Source organism: Mustela nigripes, chromosome 1, assembly GCF_022355385.1.
Source record: "Mustela nigripes isolate SB6536 chromosome 1, MUSNIG.SB6536, whole genome shotgun sequence".
In the NCBI taxonomy this organism is placed as follows: domain Eukaryota; kingdom Metazoa; phylum Chordata; class Mammalia; order Carnivora; family Mustelidae; genus Mustela; species Mustela nigripes.
This window is the reverse complement of record NC_081557.1, coordinates 153831-174158: the sequence shown is the minus strand read 5'-3', so window position 1 is coordinate 174158 and position 20328 is coordinate 153831. Positions and strand designations below refer to the sequence as shown.

The 20328-nt window shown below is 59.6% G+C and overlaps 1 protein-coding gene across 6 annotated transcripts; it reads right to left on the bottom strand.

Moving 5' to 3' along the window:
- Positions 1-590: 590 nt before the first annotated feature.
- B4GALNT4 (beta-1,4-N-acetyl-galactosaminyltransferase 4) lies at positions 591-12786 on the bottom strand. 6 transcript variants are annotated; one of them, XM_059397529.1, is made up of 20 exons: positions 12556-12785; positions 9423-9526; positions 8969-9064; positions 8787-8882; positions 8614-8704; positions 8432-8532; positions 8167-8234; positions 7899-7977; positions 6646-6712; positions 6369-6503; positions 6187-6296; positions 6008-6108; positions 5813-5913; positions 4837-5743; positions 2759-3048; positions 2450-2603; positions 2263-2347; positions 2017-2170; positions 1550-1676; positions 591-1053 (listed from the first exon to the last, which is right to left on the bottom strand). In XM_059397529.1, the coding sequence occupies exons 1-20, from the start codon at positions 12704-12706 to the stop codon at positions 930-932; spliced, it is 3141 nt and encodes a 1046-aa protein (XP_059253512.1). In that variant the 5' UTR covers positions 12707-12785; the 3' UTR covers positions 591-929. The 6 variants fall into 6 exon arrangements, with proteins under 6 accessions (XP_059253512.1, XP_059253519.1, XP_059253499.1 ...); XM_059397536.1 differs by having other exon boundaries at positions 2275-2347; XM_059397516.1 differs by having other exon boundaries at positions 4837-5913.
- Between the last annotated feature and the right edge of the window lie 7542 nt (positions 12787-20328).

Below are 20328 nucleotides of genomic sequence, written 5' to 3'. Positions count from 1 at the left end.
ACGGCACCATCCAGCCTCTGGTCCATACTCTCCCAGCAAGCCCCCGACCCTGACCTTCCACACACAGGAACAGAAGTCACATAAGCCTCCCTCCTCCCCATTATGGTGTCCGCCAACCGGAGCTGGGTTTTCTGCTTCTGGCAACGCTGCGGAGTCCTGCCCCCACGTGGTCATGGGACACTGCCCTCCCCAGGGTGCCGAGTTCTCTTTCACCTCCTGGGGAGATGGGGAAGGACTGACATCCAAGCTTTGTTTGCAAGAGGGAGGGCAGCCAAATGGCCAAATGTTCTTTTCTCAGAAGTGCGAAGGCCCTGCCCCATGTCCAGGACATCCACGCAACTCCACAGGCAGCGTGGCAAGGAAGGGGTCGGAGCACCCCCCCCCCCCCCGCTACGGGTGCCACCTCTGGAGCTCGGTGGGGAGGGAAGGAGGCGGCGAGTGGTCCAGAGTGTGGAAGAGGCTGGGGGTTCTGTGAGGCGCTGCAGCTGTGAGTCAGGAAGGGGCCAAGGGAGCAGAGACAGTGGCCTGGACTCTCGAGCCGTCCCTGAGAATGGTCTCTGCCCTCCCAAGAGAACCAGGCAGAGGACGAGTCAGAACTAAAAAAAATATTTCATTTCATTCTGAATAAAAAACGGAACAGACAGAACTCTCGGGGATCCTGAAAACAATGTCATCGCTACGGCAAAATTTCACAGAAATCATCGCACAGAGTGTGGAGACCGAGCCCAGGCCCCAACCAGCGGTGAAGGCTGCCCATCGGGGGAGGGGCATGGTGGTGGGGGGAGGTGGTGGCCCCTGTGGGCCAGGCACAGGTGGTGGCTGTGCCCCTGGGATGAGCCCTGCCGGGTCCCCAGGGACCAGGCTCAGGGCCTGGCCTCCAGCTCCCACCACAGGGCTGCAGCCAGGGGCTGGGAGGGGTCGCCCTGTCCTCAAGGGCCCTCTGTGCGGGAGCCCTTCCGGCTGCGTGTGGCCCACATTCCCCGCTTGGAGTGGTAGTGGTGGTAGAAGTTCCTCAGTCGGAGCCGCTCCACCTCCAGCCCTGCCTGCAGGACCCTGGGTAGACAGAGGGCGTCAGGACCCTGGGGTGCCGTGGCAGAGCTGCCCCTAAGCCTATAGGGTGTGTGTGTTGGGGGGTGCTGGTGTCAGGACGTGGAGGGTAGGAAATCACTGTGGCTGCTCGGATTCTTCTGGAGCCTGGTGTAGGCAGGAAGGGCGTGGTCAGGGCCCTCGCCCAGGGGCTGGGTGTGTGAGGGATGCCACTACTGTAGGGTTCTGGTGGGGGACAGGGACTCAGGGCCACGACAGAACTACGGAATCTGGGGACACAGTCTGTTCCAAGGCTGTCCCTGAGTCTGCAGGACCGGGGAGGTAAGAAGGGGTTTTGGGGGTGGGGGGGTCGAAGAGTTTCTCCCCAGGCCCCCAGATCCTGGCAGATGAAGCAGAAGCACAGAGACCCTGCACACATGAAGGCCCCTCAGGCTTCCCCTTCCCACTCAGAGGAAGCTGTGGAAGTGTCCTTAGTCTAGCTGAGGGGTGGGGAGGTGGTCACCTGTCCAGGAGCTCCCAGTCCTCGCCCCCCCACTGGTCACGGAACTCCTCAGTGTTCATGCCTCCAACGCGGTCGAAGTCTGACTTATAGATCCCGAAGAGGCCAAAGCCATTCACCTCCCAGTAACCTGGGCAGGAAGATGGCCTCAGACCCCAGGTCCTGCAAGCCTTTCTCCCCAACCTCAGTTGTGGGTCTGGTACAGGGTCCCAACCCCAGAGGGGCTCTCAGGGGTCACCCCTCTGTGGGTGGGGTCATAATCTGGAGCCCTCACAGGAGTGGGGGTGCTGGAGGAGGTCCCTCTAGGAGGTCCCTCTAGGGGGAAGACCTGGGGTTGTGGACACGGCAAGGGGCACTGATGGGTCCCCAGGCCTCCCTCAGGAGTTGGGAGAGGCCCCCAGGGGCCGAGATTCTACCCTGGCATTGGTGGGACTTCCAGTGTCACTGGGGTGGGGGCAGCAGGGCCTTACCATGAGGGTCCCCCGGCGAGCTCCCGCAGCCCAGGCGCATGACCACAGGTGCGAAGGCCAGCTTGCCCTCCACGCAGTGTTTGCGGATGCCGTCCAGGATGTTGGGGGGGAAATGGATGTGCAGATCACAGAGGAAAACGATGCTGCTGGCATCCTGGAGGTGGAGGTCGTGGGGACACCTGAGTCCTCTCCCCTCCTCCCCTAGCTGAGCTCCTCCCTTGGCTCCGCCCACTCGGCTCTCCCCACCTGCCCTCGCACCTCCACGGAGTCTACGCCAGCTTGCAAGCCCGCGGAGCGCTCAAAGTTTCCAGTTCGCCTCAGGTACTGGTACCTGGGGGGTGAGGGAGAGCAGGGGCAGGGGTAGGAAAACCCACCTCCTGGAGGAGGCAAGATGCGCTCGGTCCTCCCCAGCAGGGGTGGAGGGCACTGTTACCGGGGCAGCCGAGCTGCGCTCAAGGCCCGTTCCACATCCATATCCTCGCTCTCAAAGTCCACCAGGATGACGCTGAAGTGGGAGTCCCCCGTGCGGGCGTGCAGCGCGGCCATGTCGGCCAGGAACTGTGCCACCCAGCGCGCCTGGTTCTTCACTGGAGGAAGATGGTGCCACCGAGTCCATCCCAAGCTGGCTCTGCGGTCCCCCTCCACGGCGAGCGGTGCTCCGGTGCTCCCTCGCCTCGCTAGGAGGGCTCCTGGAACCCCACCCCGCATCCCGGGTGCCTGGGCCCACCGCACTCCCGCGCACCTGGCACGATGAAGTGTACCATCACGTCCTGGCGCCAGGCCAGGCGCAGTGGCCGGCAAAGCTCCGGGCGGCCGTCTGGGCGTATGGAAGCGGCGGGCGCTGGCTCGGGACTCTCTCCGTCCCTGTCTGTGTCTCCCGCGCGGGCTCCCGGCAGCCGCAGGAAGACGTACTCGGACAGACGCAGGCGGCCGCCTCCGCGCTCTTGCAGCTCGAGCTCCAGGAGGAAGCGGCTTCCGCGCGCAGAGTCTCGACGCTTCTCCACGTTCACGATGCGCAGAAGCGCGTAGCGCCTGGGAAGCGGGGATGGGTCAGCACCCTTGGGCTTCCACCTTGCGTTCCTCCTCCTAACCCCGACCCCAGACCCAGAAACCAGGGAGCCGCTCAGATGGGCCTGGGGTAGCTGCTGGGAGTCCTCTCCCCTCCCAGGCTGCCACAGGCCCCTCACACCTCGTGCCCTGCTGGGGAGCTCCAAGAAGACAGGCCCACACCGTGTGCTTCTCCCTCCCTACAGTAGCGCACACTTGGAGGCCTCTGGAGCCCAGGCCCGTCCTTTCCCTTCTGTGGTCTTCCTGCGACCACTCACAGCCGGTGATCTTTAGGACGTGCTCAGAAAGCCTCGGGGCCACTCACTGTCCATAGAACGAGGAGGCTCGGAGGTCTTAGAGCAGCACTCTAGGACCATAGGCAGATTCTATGGGGCCTTCAGTACCCCAATGCTGGGTAAACCAACTTCCTTTTCCTCCAGGGTCTTTGTTCTGGGGTATCCAGTCTGGCCTGCTTGCTGCAACCCTCCGCTGCTCTTTCTAAGGCCCTTAGGGAAGGTGCCCCACTCCGACTTCTGCCCCTTCCCCCTGGTCTGGCCCTGCTGAGTATCTTTCATCCTCCACTCTGCCTTCAAGCAGAGGCTTCTCCTCCTGGGAAAACAAGGTCCTGCCCTTGCTAAGGTGCTTCTTCCCTCTGCCCTTTGCAGGCAGCGCCCGTCCCCAGGGGAGCCCACCTGGGTGACCTCCTAGGGGTACCTTTCCCTCCTATCCGCCGCCATCCCACTATGCTCCTCCAGTGTCGAGAACTTTCTGTCCCCAGTGCTTTGGGTCCATCTACACTCTCTGTCCTTGGGCCGTTCCTACCCTGCTCTCAGGAAGCTCAGAACCAAGGGCTCATGCTCGGCCACCTAGAATCAAACCCCTGCCCCCCAATGTGGCCCATCATGGCCCTGGACCTAGCCTGTCACTCACGGCCCCTGTGAGCTTCCCATCCTGTCTGCTCCTCTCCAAAGCAGTGACAGGCCTGTCTTCAACCCAGACAGGTCAAACCCCCATCCAGCTCAAAACCGTGTATCGAACGTAAGAAAAATGGGGGGGGGGGCAAGTTGTTCAAGGCCCACAACGGCCTCTCCATCCTCTGCACACCAGGCGCCTGGCTGCCTGGCCCAGCACCTTTGCTACCACTGCTGTCTGTGCTGCTGTCTGTGCGGATTTCGCCCGACCTTCACGGCTCGCACAACTCAGAACTCACCATGCCTCCAACGGAGCCAAGCTGAGGCCTCCCACTTGCCACACAGCTACCTATGTGGGGGTGGAGACAGGCCTAGATTCCTGGGGCCTGTGGAAGCCCAGAGTCAGCCATGGGGCAGGAGCCCTGTGCCTGCCTCTGGAGTCAGAGGAGGACTCTCCTGGAAGACCCAATAGCGTTGTGCTTCGGGAGGAGGAGGGGTCCAGGGACTCTTGGCTTGACTTCTGGATGTGTCTCTATCTGGAGGAGAGACCTGGCTGGCTCAGATTCATTCTTGGGCTCAGGCCCACAGTGACAGTGTGGGGCCTGGAGTGCAGGACACAGCCGCCAATGCCCCACTGCCCCGCTGGCTCTGTGTGTGTGCGTGTTGGGGGCGTCTGAGGCTTCTAACCCTGGACAGGAAACCTGGACAATAAGAAGCCCCAGAAGGCAGAGAGAGACCAGCAGAGAAGACTCTTCCCTAGGGAGTGTATGTGCATTCCCAGGTCAGTACCCCGGGCCCCGGGGAATGTCCGAAGGTGCCACAGAGGCTAGGGCCTCCCTCCCATGGCCGCCCTCCCCCATACCCGCCATGGTGGGCGTTGAGCCGCTCCATATACTGAGCCACCACGTCCACGGCCTCAGCCTCCGGCAGCTGCAGGTTCCCCGACACGTTGCAGCGCAGGTCGTTCCAGTCGGAGCGCAGCAGCTCGAAGTCCATCGCGCCCACGCTGAACGTGCGCTGCCAGTCGATGGCGTCCTCGCGCCAGCGGCCTCGGGGGGGCCCGCCTGCCTCCTCGCTCTGGGCCCCATCTTCGTCTGCTTCCCCCTCCTCCTCCTCCTCCTCGTCCTGCCCAGGCGCCTGTGGCCTGGACACCTGGGACAAGCTCAGGAAGGAGGTCACTGGCTGTGCTTCTGATGACAAGTTCAAGTCCGTGGTGGGTCCCGGGAGGCCCAGCATGCGCAGCTGGCCCTCCCGGCTCCCCTGGGTGGCCTGCGCCCGGACAGAGGGCCTCAGCTCTGTGGCGGGGGTGCCACCGGTCCTGTGGCCTCGAGACCGGGGTGTGCGCGGGGGGACCCGCAGCTGCACCCGCGGACGTGGTCTGGGACGGAGGAAGACTCCAGGGAAGGGCGGCCAGGGTGGGCCGCGGGGGCTGAGAGGTGCCAGGGCCCGCGAGGGGGCCCGCAGTCTCGGCCGCACCCGTGTCACATACACCTTTGGGGGCGGCTGCTCAGCGGCTGCTCGGGGGCGCAGGGCGCGGCCCAAGAAGAGGGGCAGGGGGCGCGCGGCCCGTGCAGCCCAGCTCAGCGCCCGGGAGCGCCTGGGGGTTGGCAGGTCCCGGGTGCTGGCAGGCGCTGGCGCGGTAGGCTTGGGTCCCAGTGGTGTGGTGAGGGCCACCGGGGACGGGGACCGGCGGCCGCTCTGCAGGAGGGACGCCTCCGTAGGCTCCAGACTGTCCAGCAGCTCCCCCTCGTCCTCATCGTCCAGGAAGTCTGTGGGAAGCATGGCTAAGCCCACCACGCCCAGGTGGGCATGCGCTGGGGGGCGTGGGGGGCACTCACCGTCCGGGTTGAGGAAGAGGAAGGCTCGGCGCTGCCCCTCCTCCTCTTCGTCTTCCTCCCCCTCCTCCCTGTCCATCTTCATGTACTTATAGAACCCAAACCTGGGGTGGGGGCGGGGCATCAGAGAGGACACCCCGCCCCCTGAAGAGGCCCCGCCCTCATTCCTGGCGGGTGCACCGCGAACCACCCCCCCACCTTTCCAAGTATAGCGGCGACTCCCGGTAGAAGCACTTGTTTTCCGTCTCCATGTGAGTGAGGCGCGTATGATCATTGGGGTAGACGAAGGACAGGTACACCTGCAGGCGGGGCGGAGGGCTCAGGGGACCCTGGGAGGGAGGTCAGGTCTCAGGAGGGTCTTGGGGAGGGGCACTTACAAACTGCAGTCCCTGGTATCTGGCGATGGGGAAGTCCTTGACGACATACGTGGGGGCGTAGGTGCAGGGCTCCAGCACATTCTCCAGACTCGAAGGCTCCATGCGGGGAGCTGTGGGACAGGCGGTCACAGAGTGGCAGGCTGGGTGTCCCCGCCCCACCCCCCTCCGGGGTCCCCTCTCACTGAGGAAGAAGGTGTCTCGGGGGTCCGGGCGCAGCATGTCAGCTCTGGGCTCCTCCTGAGGCAGGTGCCCCCCAACATGGCTAGCTGGAGACTGGGGGACATGGGCCACATGGTCCATCTTCAGGGATGACTCGTCTGGGGGCAGAGGGATGTGTGGGGTCCCCAGGAATACCCAGACACCACTCCTCAACCCTCCCCACCCACATCCAAGCCCATCTCAAAGAGATCCCCCCATCGGGAGCCCACCTCCTCCCCAGGGAGGTACTGGGCTCCGCACCTGTGTACAAGGAGATGTGAGCAGAGCCTATAACCTCAAACTTCAGGCCGGGCAAGAAGGCTCGCCACTGGGGGAGGAAGAGAGTGGTCAGGACCAAAGGGTGGGGTTGAGAATGGAAACAGCTGGAAAGGAGTGGGTCTTCTCTGGTGTGGGCGTGGGGAACTAGCGGGGCAGCCCCTTCAAGGATACAGGGAACTTCTTGGTGGCAGGTAAGGACCCCCGCGCCCCCAGTGCTCCCTCCAGGCCTTGCCTGACACCCTAAGCACTGCCTTGCCTGCTGGTTAGGGCTTTCCTGCGGCCTGCTTCCCCGTTCTACAGCCGCTGCTGTCCTGGAGGTCACAGCTCACCTTCCAGGGGCCAGCACACCTCATCTCACCAGATCTCCCTCTCCCTGTGGTTGCTCCTTCTCAGTCTCCTTTGCAGGCTCTGTCTCTCCTCCCCTCCTCTCAAGCTGGGGTTCCCAGGAGCTGTTCTAGGCCCTCTTCCCTTCCTAGCTCATTCTGGGTCCTCCTGGCACACCCTTGTCTTCCACAAGATCACCCTAAACCTGCGTCTCCAGCCCGGACCCCCTGCCCACTGAGCTGGGAGGTGCCTGTCACATACACCCGACACCTGGGACATCCCACAGAACTGGGGCTGAGAAGCCCCACTCCAACCGACTCTTCACGCCACACGCCGCCAGGCTCAGGCCCTCTGTCTTGGACACACCCCCTGACCCCTGCACCTGCTACTTCTTCCTTTCCCACCTCCCTGGTTCAGGGACCGCACATGAAAGACCCCTTCCCCCCAGGCTCTCTGCAACAGTGGCCACAGGGCTTTTCCTGAAATGCAAACTCCAATGTTTCTTTCCCGGGACAAAGCCAGAGCTGTCCAGCGTTGGCACTGCAGGCCCTAGCTGGCCACTGGACCCCTTGAAGTTCGAAAAGAACGCCGGGTGTTCCCATTCCTGCATTTCTTGGGATCTGGAATTCACCAATGCACCTGCATCCCAGAGTCTCTCCTCCTGGGCTTGTCCTAGGAATGCCTCATCTCTCCAGACTCGACTCGAGCGTGGTTTGTCCAGGAAGCCTCTCTGAGCAGACAGAGCTGGCCTCGGGCCCTGTCCCTGAGGGTGTGCTTTGCCACCTGGACAGGACCTCCCAGGGAGCGCGGGCAGGGTCCACACCATTGCCCTGAAGGGAGCGCTGGGAGCAGAGGGGCAGGGGAGGGAAGGCGGACCCTCTAGAAGCCCACGGAGGGCAGGCCACACTCACGCCCACTTCCACGTGGTCTGAGCCTCGGTCATCCTGTTTGTGCAGCAGCTCGAAGTAGTACCTCCGGGAGGCCATGAGCCTGGGGAAACAAGGCATCAGGGGGACATGCCCCTGCCGTGCCCCCGGGGGCTCCAAACAGGGCATACAGAGAAGATGGGGTGCTCAGGGTTGGTCCCCCAGGCTGGTTTGACAGGTCGGCCCAAGTGCAGTGGTTCACGTGTGTGCAAATGTGTGTAACACTCATGCACACACACTCCCCATCACTCACCGCCTGGGCTTGGACACCTGGGAGCTGAACTTGGTGAATTCTCCAGGTGCTGTCCACTCTGAGCCGGTCTGGGAAGCAATACAGGAGGGAAGGAGGGGCCCCTCCTCCTCGGAGGCCCCAGCCTCATCCAGCCCCCGTCCCTTAAAAGCTGGAGGAGACAGGTTCCGGAGGCAGCAGGAGGCCCAGTGGAGACAGCAGGATGTCCCAGGTGTCGGGTGTATGTGGGTGGAGGGTGAGGGCAGGAGGGCTGTGGGGTTCAGGGTACCTTGCCCACAAAGGCTACCAGCTGGGCACTTGCCGGGCTCTCGTTTGGGCTCAGCCAGAACTCAGAGTTGTCGTCTGAAGCCACAGAGAACTGGACGTCTCCTAAGGCCACAGGACGGGGACTCAGGGCGGGTGGGGGGCCCCTGGGGATCGCCCCTCCCCAGCACGACCCCACCGTCGCACCGTCTCTTGCCGGATGGATGAAGCCAAAAATCCGCAGCCCGTAGTTCTTCCACTTGGGGGACACAGCCAACTTCTTCACAGTGGTGCGCGTCTAGGGGGCGGCAGGCCGCGCCGTCAGAGCCTGGGGGCCACCCAGTCCCGCCCCGGAGGCCGCCCTGCCCCTCAGAACTCACGTGAGGGAACAGCGGGAAGTGCAGGTTCCTCCTCAGGTGGCCCACGGCGCCGCCGCACCAGTCCTCAAACACATGCAGGTTCACCTGCCCCTTGTACTGGGGGGCGGGACGGGGCTTACCTTCCGCGAAGCCCACCCCAGCACCCCCCGGAGCCCATGTCAGGCAGGTCGAGTGGAGCTCACCTTGTCCCACCATGGAGGCGCCTGATGAGTGAGGTTCAGAGAAGGGGGCTTTCCAGCCCCTGCGGGAAACAGCGTGTTTGGGTCCCGGCCATCAGGCTACGGGACAGAAAAGGCACCAGGGTCAAAGTTGAGAAATGGGAGGGCAAGGAGGAGTCATACGACCACAGCCAGCGGCACACAAACTTCCCAAGGGCTCCCCTGCACACATGCAGCCGTAACACCCCAAGCCATGGTGCCCCGGCCACACACAGCCCCACGACCCTCCTCACACCTGCTGGGCGACCTGGGCCAGCCCACACGGGCGCCTCTCGTGACGCCACCCCCCCAGCCGGAGCTCCAGGGGGGCTGCCTGTGTCTGGGCAGTGCCTAACCCATGTCCTCCACACACACAGCCACAGTGTCCAAGGCCCCGGCATGCGAGTGTGTGTGGGCTCCTTCCCACAGCCCTGCTCACCACCTGTGCCTCCTCCCGGCTCTCGCTGGAGTCCTCCGCCCTCTGCGTGGACAGTGCGGCGCGGACACCCCTGCTCTCGGTGACGCCACTCAGCTTCTCCCCATCTGTGGGGGGAATGTGAGGCGTGAGCGGGGCCTGGGCTCACTCTATGGCACAGCCCCTGCTGCGGGGCGCCTGCTGGGGGCAGCGGGGTCTCCTGCTCTCTTGTGGTACCCAACACCCCACTTAGAGTGCGGAGGCCAGGCCCTTCTCCCACATCCCACCCAGGGGGCAGGCAGCCCCTCTCCAGGCCTCTGCCCGGCTTCTCCGAGCTCCCTGACCAGTGAGCAGAGCTGTGTGAGACCCGGGACAGAGGCTCTGCCGACAGGAAGGCCCCGGGAAGCACCCTCAGCACTTGTACTGCGTGTTCCGTGTCTCCCTCCCTTATCAAACCCTGCTAGGGGCCGGTGCTAGAACTTGTTACTGGGAAAGCTGGGCCTTTGTCTTAACCTACACCAGCCCCAGCACATGGCACATGTGCCACCTGCTGCCCTTGGGGTGGGGGTCCAGGACCGGAGGAACCCTGGCACCAGCCTGTACAGGTGAGGGACAGACACGCTGGTTAGGCTGCTGGAGGACCTGGGGCCAACACGGCTCTGGAGAGAGACTGTACCCCTGAGGAACTGTTCCTGGATCTGTCTGGGGTCATCTCTAGAGCTTAGCACCCCTACACACATCCCCTAGCCTGGGGCACTGCCTGACCCCTGACACCTTCAAATTCCCAGACTTCTTGCCCAAACTGTGGACCTGAACATCCCCCTGTTTCCTGGAGGTGGGGGGGGGGGGGGGGGGGGGCACCCCCCGGGACCAGAGGCTCTGGGAGGCTTTATTGCATCCCACTTCTGCCCCTCCTGGTACTTCCACTCAGGGATTCCCAATTCAGGAGTTCTGCCTCTGCTCTAAAGCAAGCCTGGGTTTTGACATCTGTGCTCATCCTTCAATCCAGAGCCGAGGAGCCAGATTCCTATGTGGACCCAACTGGCCTGAGCCCCTTCTGTTGGACAGGGGAGCTGTCCTTGGTCTCCTGCCTGTGGGACTCCTGTGGGACCTGCCCACCTGATCCTTCTTCGCGCTTCTTCCTCAGTGCCCTCTGTCCAGCTGGGAGATGAGCTCCTAAGAGGCTCCCAGTCAAATCCCCATAGCCTGGCCCCGATACTCCCTGCCCACCAAGCTAAGGCCATGGGGACTAGGAGCTTTCTGTGCTGGGGTCCCAGGCCAGGCTGCCACCACTGTCCTGCAGGGGCTGAGCCCCAGCACACTGAGGTCTGCAGAGGCCTCCGGCCACATGGGTATCCTGCAGGATCCCAGGAAAGTAGCCCCCCTGCTCTGCTCCAATGCTGCCTCCCCAGTTGTAAGTGAAGACAGCCCTGACCCAACACTCAGAAAGGCCTCAGCATGTCCAGCTGGCCAGCTTCTCACAAGCCCTACCCTGTGGGGAGCCCAGGTGGCTGGACCAAAGGTGGAGCTGGGTCTGGAGCCCCTCGAGCTGCGGCTGTCCCTGGAAGGTGCCTCTTGAGAGTCAGACCTTCCAGGACTCTGAACAGCTCCCGCTCACCCGGGAGTAGGAGAGCAGTGACCCAGCTTCTCTGCTGGCAAGGCTGAGGGCAGAGAGGGACTCAGAAATGGGGTTCCCACACCTCCACCCCCTCCCAGTTGCTGATCTAGACTCCCTAGCTGCTCAGGAAGTCAAGCTGGGGAGGACTGTGGTTGCCTGGAAAGCCACAGAGGTGGCTCGGGAAGGGGGTCTGGTTTTGTTCTGTGTCACTGGGTCACGCACTGGGTCCTGCCTTGTTTGCTGATAACAGTGGGAGGAGGGCTTCTTTTAGGGACTAAGTAGTGCTGGGGGCCTCTCCGGAGTGTGGTGGCTGTGAGGTGCGGAGTGTGGTGGCTGTGAGGTGCGTAGACTCTGGCGGGGGGCGGGTTGGGACAAGCTCCAGACCCCTGGCCTGGAACGTCTGTGGGGTCAGGTGTCCAGGCACACAGAGGGGAGGCAGAGGGCTCTGGCAATCGGGAGACAGGAGTGGGAATGAACAGGGAGGTTTGGACCCCTTGGTTAGTGGCCGTGGGTGTTGTGAGCCAAAATCATTGTTCTGAATCTTAAGGAAGCAAGACTCTTCCCACCTCCCATTCTAAAAACACCCAGCTCCCTGCTTCCTTAAGAAGGGTCAGGGGCACAGGGGCTTCTGCTCCCACCTTAGCTAGCCTGCATGAGGGCGGGGTTCCTCCTGCCCTGAGGTGTTGCCCTCTCTCCCATCCCACAGCCCTTCCCCGGGTTCCAGGCTTTCTGCTTCTCCTCTTCCCACCAGGTTCTCACAGTTTTGTTTCTCCCGCCCCGGGCGCTCTTCCTCTAGACGGGTTCGGCACCCACCACCTTCAAGAGGCTATCCAGATCCCCTTAGCTGAATGGGCAGGACCCCCTCCCCTGGCTCTTTCCCACAACAGTCGCAGGACTGATTTGCTTTGGGGACTCACTGTCCTCACTGGAGTGTGAGCCGGAAGAAGCTGGGGAGTTCACTCCAGGCAGTTCAGGGGTCCCCAAGCTGGATCCCCATCACCCCCAACACCTCAGCACCTCAGTCTGTTATGGGTTTACCTAGGGCACCTGGTCCAGGAAGCGTTCCAGCGGCACCAGTCGGCTCCCTCCAAACCCTTCCCCAACCCCCCCCCCCCCCGCCCCCGGTCGGGACGCTGGATCTGTGTCTCCCGTCTCCCCCCGCAGATGGGTGATCAGGCTCTGCCGAGGAGCCAGGTGGTGGAGGTGCAGGGCCTTCCCGGCGCGCAGGGCCTGGGGGCCATGCCTCCAACACCCACCGTAAACCCCGTCACTACTGCCTCCAGGTCGGATCCCGGAGTCCGCCCAGGTTTGGGGACGCTCCCCGGGAGGGTCGCGCACGTCACTGCTGACGTCACTGGGCTCCGGGCCGGGCCGAACCGCGCCCCCCGCCCCAATATCGCCAAGCCGGGTAGGGCGACCAGGGTCCCCGGACGCGTCTGGCCCGCGCCGAGCCCCGGGCGCGGCGGGAAGGCCCGGACCCCGCGCCGCTCGAGGCCCTCGCCGCCCCCCCGCCCCCAGGCCGCGCGCCCCCGCCCGTACCTCGCCCGTAGCCCAGCCGCTGGCGCAGCGCGCGGCCCTGGCGCACCAGGCTCAGGTGCACGTACGTGAGCCACGCGGCGCAGGTGAGGAGGAGCAGCAGCAGCAGCAGCTTGATCTGCTTGCGGACCTTCTTCACCGGGAACCGCGGCATCGCGGCCCGCCCCGCCCCGCTCGGGCCCTGCTCAGCGGCGGCGCTGCGGCCCCCGGCTCCCGCGCGCCCCGCGCCGCAGCTCCCGGCCCCGCATGGCCCTTTGTCCGCCGCCCGCGGCCGCACGGTGCGGCCGCGACCCCGGGCTGCCCTCGGCCGCGGGCCGGGGTGGGCGGAGCAGCGGCTCCCGGCGGTGCCCCCCGCCCGGCCCCGCCCGGCCGCTCCGGCTCCGCGCTCCTGGGGGCCGCGGCGGGACCGAGCAGCATCCACGCTGCGGTGCTACCCACCGTGAAACGGGCCCGGCGGCCGCGCGGCGCGAGCCAACCGGGGCCCGGCCAGCCCGCGGGGAGCCAATCGGCGGCGCGGGGGGCGGGGCCGGCGGGGTAGGGTGTGCCCGCTCGTCTCCACGCCACGCGCGCGCATCCACCTGGGCGCGCCGGCCGCGCGGCTCGCGGGCGCGGGGACCTGCAAGCGCCGAGGGCTGGGGACCGGGGCCGAGGGCTTCACGGAGGACGGGGAGGTGTGGGGACCGGGGTGTGAGCGAATGGGGGTGCGAAGGACGCGGGGACGCGGGACAGAGGTCGGGGGTGCCCAAGGGACAGTGCGGCGCGAAGGACCGAGATGCAGGAGCTTGGAGGTGGCGAGGTGCGGAGGACTGGGGAGGGGGGCGGGGCAGAGGGCTTGGTGGGCGCGGAGCGAGCTGGCGCGGACCGGGGCAGGGGACCTGGTGGTCGGGGAGGGAGCGGGCATGAAGAGCGGGGGGCACTCCGGTTGCTTGGAGGACAGGCTGCAGAGTTAGGGGGACACGGGAGAAGTGGGGGTGCAAAGGCCTGAGGTATGTGGACCTGGGACACCAGGGTGGCGATCGGGGTGTGTAGGGATGGAGGCCGTGGAAGGCACAGGCTATGAGTTGGGGGACGCTGGGGACACAGGGAGCAGAAGACTCAGGGACAGGAAATAGGGGGCTCCAGGGGCCTAGGAAATGTGGGGGGAAAGCTGGAGGATGGTCTTGGAGTTGGAGCAAGCCTCTAGAAAATAGTGCAACCCGGAGGAATGGGGCTCAAAGTGGAGGAAAGGGAAAGGAAATTTGGGGGGAGGTGCGCAGGTGGTAGGTGATGATGATGGGGGAGGGGGCCGGCGTGTGGGGGTCTGGCCATGGAGGTGAGACTGAGGAGACTCAGAAGACAGGGCTTTATCCGGTCGCCGGCAGGACATACAGAGAGGGCAGGAGGGGCCCAACAGCTCTCCCACTTCCACTTTGGCTTGGAACTCTGGGGTCTGGGGAGCAGTTCTTGCTGAGCCGGAGGGTGGCGGGGAGTGTGGGTGGAGGGTGGGCTTTGCCCCACCTGGTTCCCATTCTTTCCTGGGCCACTGCAAGCCCTCCGTCTGTCCCCTTAGGAAGGGAAGTCTGGACACAGACCGGGCTGTGGGGCCCCTAGATGGTTCAGACGTGGGAAGCCTGGGACTCGCTGTGGAATGGACGGTCAGGCACACGTGTCGTCGGAATGGTGGCTTTCTGCTCACCACTTCAGTCGACTTGAGGTCACCCGTGTAATGGACTGATGTGAGGTCCCATGGGGACAAGGTCCTGCGGAGACGAAGGCGACCCGGGTCCCTGTTGACCTGCTCAGGTGCTGAAAGCCCATCAGGGACAACAGCTGCCGGCGGAGCCGCCACCCCGTCCAGCTCCGGCTGCCTTTTTGCTCAGGTGCCGGAGGGACAGACGAGGACGTGCCGGCAGGTGCCACGCCCGCACCTTCAGGTCCTTGCTGGGGCTCTTGCTCCTGCGGTCCCTCCGGAGATGCCTTACTATTTTCCCAGGTAGGAGCTGTTCTGGGGTTCCACCTGGCCTTTCCCACCTTAACAGCCCCCACTCCAGGGACCAGGAAACCAAGGTGGGGACCGCAGATAGGTTCAGGGACCCTCTGGTGCCACGGGAAGATGGACACGACCAAGACAGCATTGATCGCCTACCCTCCCTAAGCCCCTCCCCTGACTGGGGGGTCACAGTGGTATTTTGAGTCTCCAGGAATTAACCTCAGTTCAGAGCCAATGTCCCCGAAAAGCCTAGGATTTCTTCTTTCCCATTATAGCCACATGGTAAGTGCCCCCTTGGGGGCCTCAAGGGCACTGGCCTGGCCCTCTTCGGGGGGCTCTGGGTCTGCGGACTGGCCTAGCCCTGGGGATCGGTTAGGGCTCCGTGACTTTCTATCCCAGTGATTCAGGTACAACTTTCGGCTGTGGACTGGATGTTTGCATACCCCCAGATTCATACGCTGAAGCCCTAATCTGCAGTGATGGCGTTTGGAGCTGGGCTTTGGGGGAGGTAGGTAGGGTTCGATGAGGTCCTGAGGGCGGGGCCCTGGTCTTGGGATTAGTGAGCTTGGGAGAGGAGACATCGGGGAGCACCACACAGAGAGGCCACTTGCACACACTGAGGGGGGCCGCTTGCAACCCAGGACCCCACCGCCCTGGCTCCCTGGTCTGAGACTTCCAGTCTGCAGAACAGTGAGGAAGCTTCTGTGGTTGAAGCCCCCCACCCCGATCCCCTGGTCCATGGTATTTTGGGCACTTGTATTCACTGGGCCTAAAGCTGTTGCACTTACACAGATCACGTGGGACTCCGGCAGGTTGCTCGTGCTTTTAGTCCCGGGGCACAGCGATTTCTGCAGGTCAGAGTATCCTGGTTATGCTTTGGCCCCACAGCCGCTCAGCGTTTGGGTGCTGCCCTTTGCCCTGCCGCTGGGCGTCCTCAGAACCCAGCATCAGGGCAGCAGTTCCCAAGGTCCTTCCTGGTCCACAGAGCTCCCGGGGATGAGCTCCCCTCTTCCTGGACCGGTCAAGGAGGAAGGTCCTCTGGATCACCCCAGGGGCGATGTCGGGGAGGGAGAGAACAGATACAAATGCCATTCGTGCAGCATTAAAAAATATTCCTAAAAAACAGTTTTAGAGGGTGCCTGGGGAAGCTCAGTGGGTTAAAGCCTCTGCCTTCGGCTCAGGTCATGATCTCAGGGTCCTGGGATCGAGTCCCGCATCAGGCTCTCTGCTCAGTGGGGAGCCTGCTTCCTCCTCTCTCTCTGCCTGCTTCTCTGCCTAATTGTGATCTCTGCCTGTCAAATAAATAAAAAATCTTTTTTAAAAAACCAGTTTTAGATTTACAGAAATATTGAGCAGGCAGCACCGAGTTCCCGTAGGCTGCCAAACCCAGTTTCCCTCATGTTAACATTGTGTGACACTATGTGGTACGTCTGCCGCGGTTCAGGAGCCAATACTGATGCATCATTATTGATTGCGCCCACACTTTGCTCAGATTTCCTCCGTTTCCTCTAATGTCCTTCTCCTGCTCCAGGACCTCACCCAGGACCCCACATGACATTCGGTCCTCATGTGTCCCGGGGCCCCTCTGGGCTGTGACAGCTTCTCAGACTTCCTGTTTGTGATGATCCTCACAGTTTGAAGGAGGACCAGTCGGGTATATTGTAGGGTGTCACCGTCTGGGAATCTGCTGTTTTTCTCACCACTGCGCTGGGGTCGTGGCTTTGAGGGGATGGGCGCAGAGGCCAAGAGCCATTGTCATCACGTCATGTCAGGTACACGAGACCGACAGGACTTGCCACCGTGATGCTGCCTGGCCTGCCGGCTGCAGTGGGCTTGTCCAGGGTCTCTGCTGTGCCGTTGCTCACGGTCCCCCGTCCTGAGCTCTTTGGAAGGATGTGCCCCCATTCCGTCCTGCGCTCTCTGGACGGAGCTCACCCCTTCCGCCCATGCTCTCTGGATGGAGGTCCCCCGCTTCTGTCCTGTGCTTTTTGGGAGGAGGTTCCCTCTTCCACCCCTCATACTTTGGGAGGACGTCCTGCACTGACACACTGGCGGGCAGTGACCATCCCCTTATGGCGGGGAACAGATGTGCTTCATTCAGAATTCTCTCACCTGGCAGACTTGTCTCCTCTCTCCCACTTTCTAATTTGTTCAGTCATTTATTTACATCACATGGACTTGTGGGTGTTTATTTTATACTTCGATTTATAATGTGACGCCGCTTTAATTTTGTTGCCCAAATTGCTTCAGCTTTGGCCATTGGGGGAGCTTTCAGTCACGTGCTCCTCAGTGTGTGTGTGTGTGTGTGTGTGTGTGTGTGTGTGTGTGCGTGTGTGCGTGTGTTGAGGACCTCCTTGCTTTCTGGCCCCACAAGATGCTCCAGGCTCATTCTCTATATTTCCTGTTCAGTCCTAAAATCATCATTTTCCCAAGGACTCGGGCACCTTCCTTTTATCAGAGAACGGTTTTATGAATCAGGATCTGGGAAACGGGTGTGTTCCTGGCCACCGGAGTGTTTCCCTGGCTGCCGAGCACATGAGCCAAAGAAATACGCGTGTGCGCCAGCAGTACGTGTGCGAGCCTGTGAATGTTTCTATGCGTGGCCCTCGGTGTCAACATTAAGCTGGTGCCTCCAGCTCCCAATGGTCATCCCTTGGGCCATTCTTACCCCCCCCCATTCCCTGTCACTCCCACCCCTCAGGGACACCCCGCACCATGCAGGCGCCCTCTTTTCAAATTCTTATTCACCATCTGTACATCGTCTTTGGGGAGGTGTCTGTTTCGGATCTTTTGAAGCTGTTTCTGTATTGTTGATTGTTGACCGCTCCTTGTCCACTTTAGATACAGCCCTATACTGGACAAATGTTTTAGAAATATTTTCTTCTAATCTGTGACTTCTTTTCACTGTCTCACCCATATATTTAACAGAGCAGAATTTTAAAATTTTAATGAAGTCCGACTTAACAGTATTTTCATTCATGGGTTGGCTTGTCTAAAACATCATTGCCAAATCCAAGTTCACTTAGATTTTCTCCTACGTCATCTACTGGAAGTCTTACTTCGGAATTTATACTTAGGTCTATGACCAATTTTTTGGTTAATTCTGGTCTGTGTCTAGACTCATTTTTTGCTTATGGGCGTTCGGTTGATCCCCCACCATTTGTGAAACTGTCCTCTGCCTTGCGTTGCCTTTGCTCCTTTGTCAGAGATCTGTATGGTATGGGTCTGTTTCTGGGTCTCTGTTCTGTTCCATTGATCTATTGGTGTAGTCTTTTGTCAATATTAGGCTGCCTTGATTAGTGTAGCTTCCTAGGAAGTCATAGGGTATCAGTCCTCCAATCTTACTCTTTTCGGTGTGGTGGAGTCAGTTCCCGGTGCTTGCCTTTTCTGTTCTCTCCTTTTTCCTTCTTCTGCTTTAAGATTTGTGTATTTATTCTAGAGAGAGACAGAGTGCTCAGGTGGGTGGAGGGACAGAGGGGAAAGGAAGAGAGGAGAATCTGGAGCAGACTCCCACCAGAATGTGGAGCCCGATGCAGGGCTCAGTCCCACGACCCAGAGGTCATGACCTGAGCCAAAACCAAGAGTCGGTGCTCAACCGACTGAACCCCCAGGCACCCTGTTTCCTTTTCATATAAGCTTTAGCATCACTTTGTCAACATTTCAAAATAACCTGCTAAGGTTTAAGTTGGAATTACATTGAATCTATAGATCAAGCGGGGAAGAACTGACATCTTAAAAATATTGAGTTCCTATCAATGAGCATGGTATATCTCCACTTATTTATTTATTTGAGAGAGAGAGAGAGAGAAAGAGAAAACAAGGTAGGAAGAGGAGCAGAGGGAGAGGGAGAAGCAGACTCCTTGCTGAGCCGGGATCCCTATGTGGGGCTCGATCCCAGGACCCTAGGGCCATGACCCAAGCTGAAGGCAGCTGCTTAACCAGCTGAGCCACCCACACACCCCTACATTTATTTGGAACTTAGAAATTTCTTTCATCAACATTTTATAGTTTTCCTCATGTAGGTCCTGAGCCCATTTTGTTAGATTTATACCTAAATATTTCATTTTTATGGTGCAAATTAAATGATATTTTTAAATTTATTTTTAATTATTATTATTATTTTTTAGATTTTATTCATTTGATAGAGAGAGGGCACAAGCAGGGGAGTGGCAGGGGGAGAAGGAGAAGCAGACTCCCAGCTGAGCAGGGAGCCTGAAGTAGGACTCAATCCCAGGACTCTGGGATTATGCCCTGAGATGAAGGCAAATGCTTACCTGACTGAGCCCCCAGGCCGGGAACCCAGTACTATGTTTTAAATGTCATATTTCCATGTTTGATTGCTGGTGTATAGAGAAGCAATTGATTGTTGTGTATTAACCTTGTAACCTGCAACCTCATAATAGTCACTTATTAATTCCAGGAATTTTGTTGTTAATTCTTTGGGTTTTCTACATAAAGTTATGTTGTCTGTGAATAAATGTAGTTTTATTTTTTCCCTCCCAATCTGTATATACTTTATTTATTTCACATCCTAGATTTCCCATACAATGTTCAGTGGCAATGGTAAGGGGACATCCTTGCCTTGTTCCTGATCTTTTTTCTTTAAGGATTTATTTACTTATTTTAGAGAGAGAGAGGGAGTGAGTGTACAGGCAGGAGGAAGAGCAGAGGGAGCGGGAAAGGGAGAGAAGCAGACTCCCTGCAGAGCATGGAGCCTGACCCGGAGCTCAATCCCATGACCAGAAGATCACGACTTGAACCAACACGAAGAATTGGACATCCAGCCGATGCAGCCACCCAGTGCCCCACCTTGTTCCTGATCTTAATGGAGAAATACCTGGTTCCTCACAATTAAGGAATGTGTTCACTGTACATGTTTTAGTAGACAATCCTTAATCAACTTGAAGGAATCTCCCTCTATTCCTTAGTTGAGAGCTCTAATCATGAATGAATATTGGATTTGCCAAATGATTTTTCGACATCAGTGGATAAGATCCTATTATTTTGGGGGGCATGTGGGTGGCTCAGTCGTTGGGTAACTGCCTTCGGCTCAGATCATGGTCCTGGCGTTCTGGGATCAGGTCCCCTGTCAGGGAGCCTGCTTCTCCCTCTCCCTCTGCTGTTCCCCCTGCTTGTGCTCTCTCTCTCTCTCTGTGTGTCAAATAAATAAATAAATAAAATCTTTAGAAAGATCAACTAACTGATTTTTAAAATGTTGAACCAGTCTTGCACACCTAGAATAAATCCCACTTGATTACTAGAATATACTTATTATGTGGTGTATAATTCATTGTTGGTTCGGACTTGCTAATATTTTGTTAAGTGTTTTTGCTTTTATGCTCATGAGAGATATTGATCTGCAATTTTCTTTGTTTTTTATGTCTATCTACTTGTGGTTTTATTGGGGCTACTGCTGCCTCAGAATGAGTTAAAAGCATTTTTTGTTTCTATTTTCCAGAAAAGACTATAGTGAATTGATATTATTTTTTCCCTTTAAATATTTTACAACTCACCAGTGAAGCCATAGGTGGCAGGTGCTTTCTTGTTAGACATATTATTAATTATTGATTCAATTTCATTAATAAATATAGACCTATTTAGTTTACCTATTTCTCCTTATGTGAGTTTTGATAGTCTGTGTCTTTCAAGGAATTGGTTCATTTTTTAAGCTATCAATTTGTGAGCACAGAGTTATTTATAGTAATCCTTTATTATGCCTTTAATGACCATCTGTGGAGGGATCTGGGATCTGTAGTAATGGCTCCCTTTCCATTTCTCAATGTAGTAATCTCTGTTTTCTCTTTTTA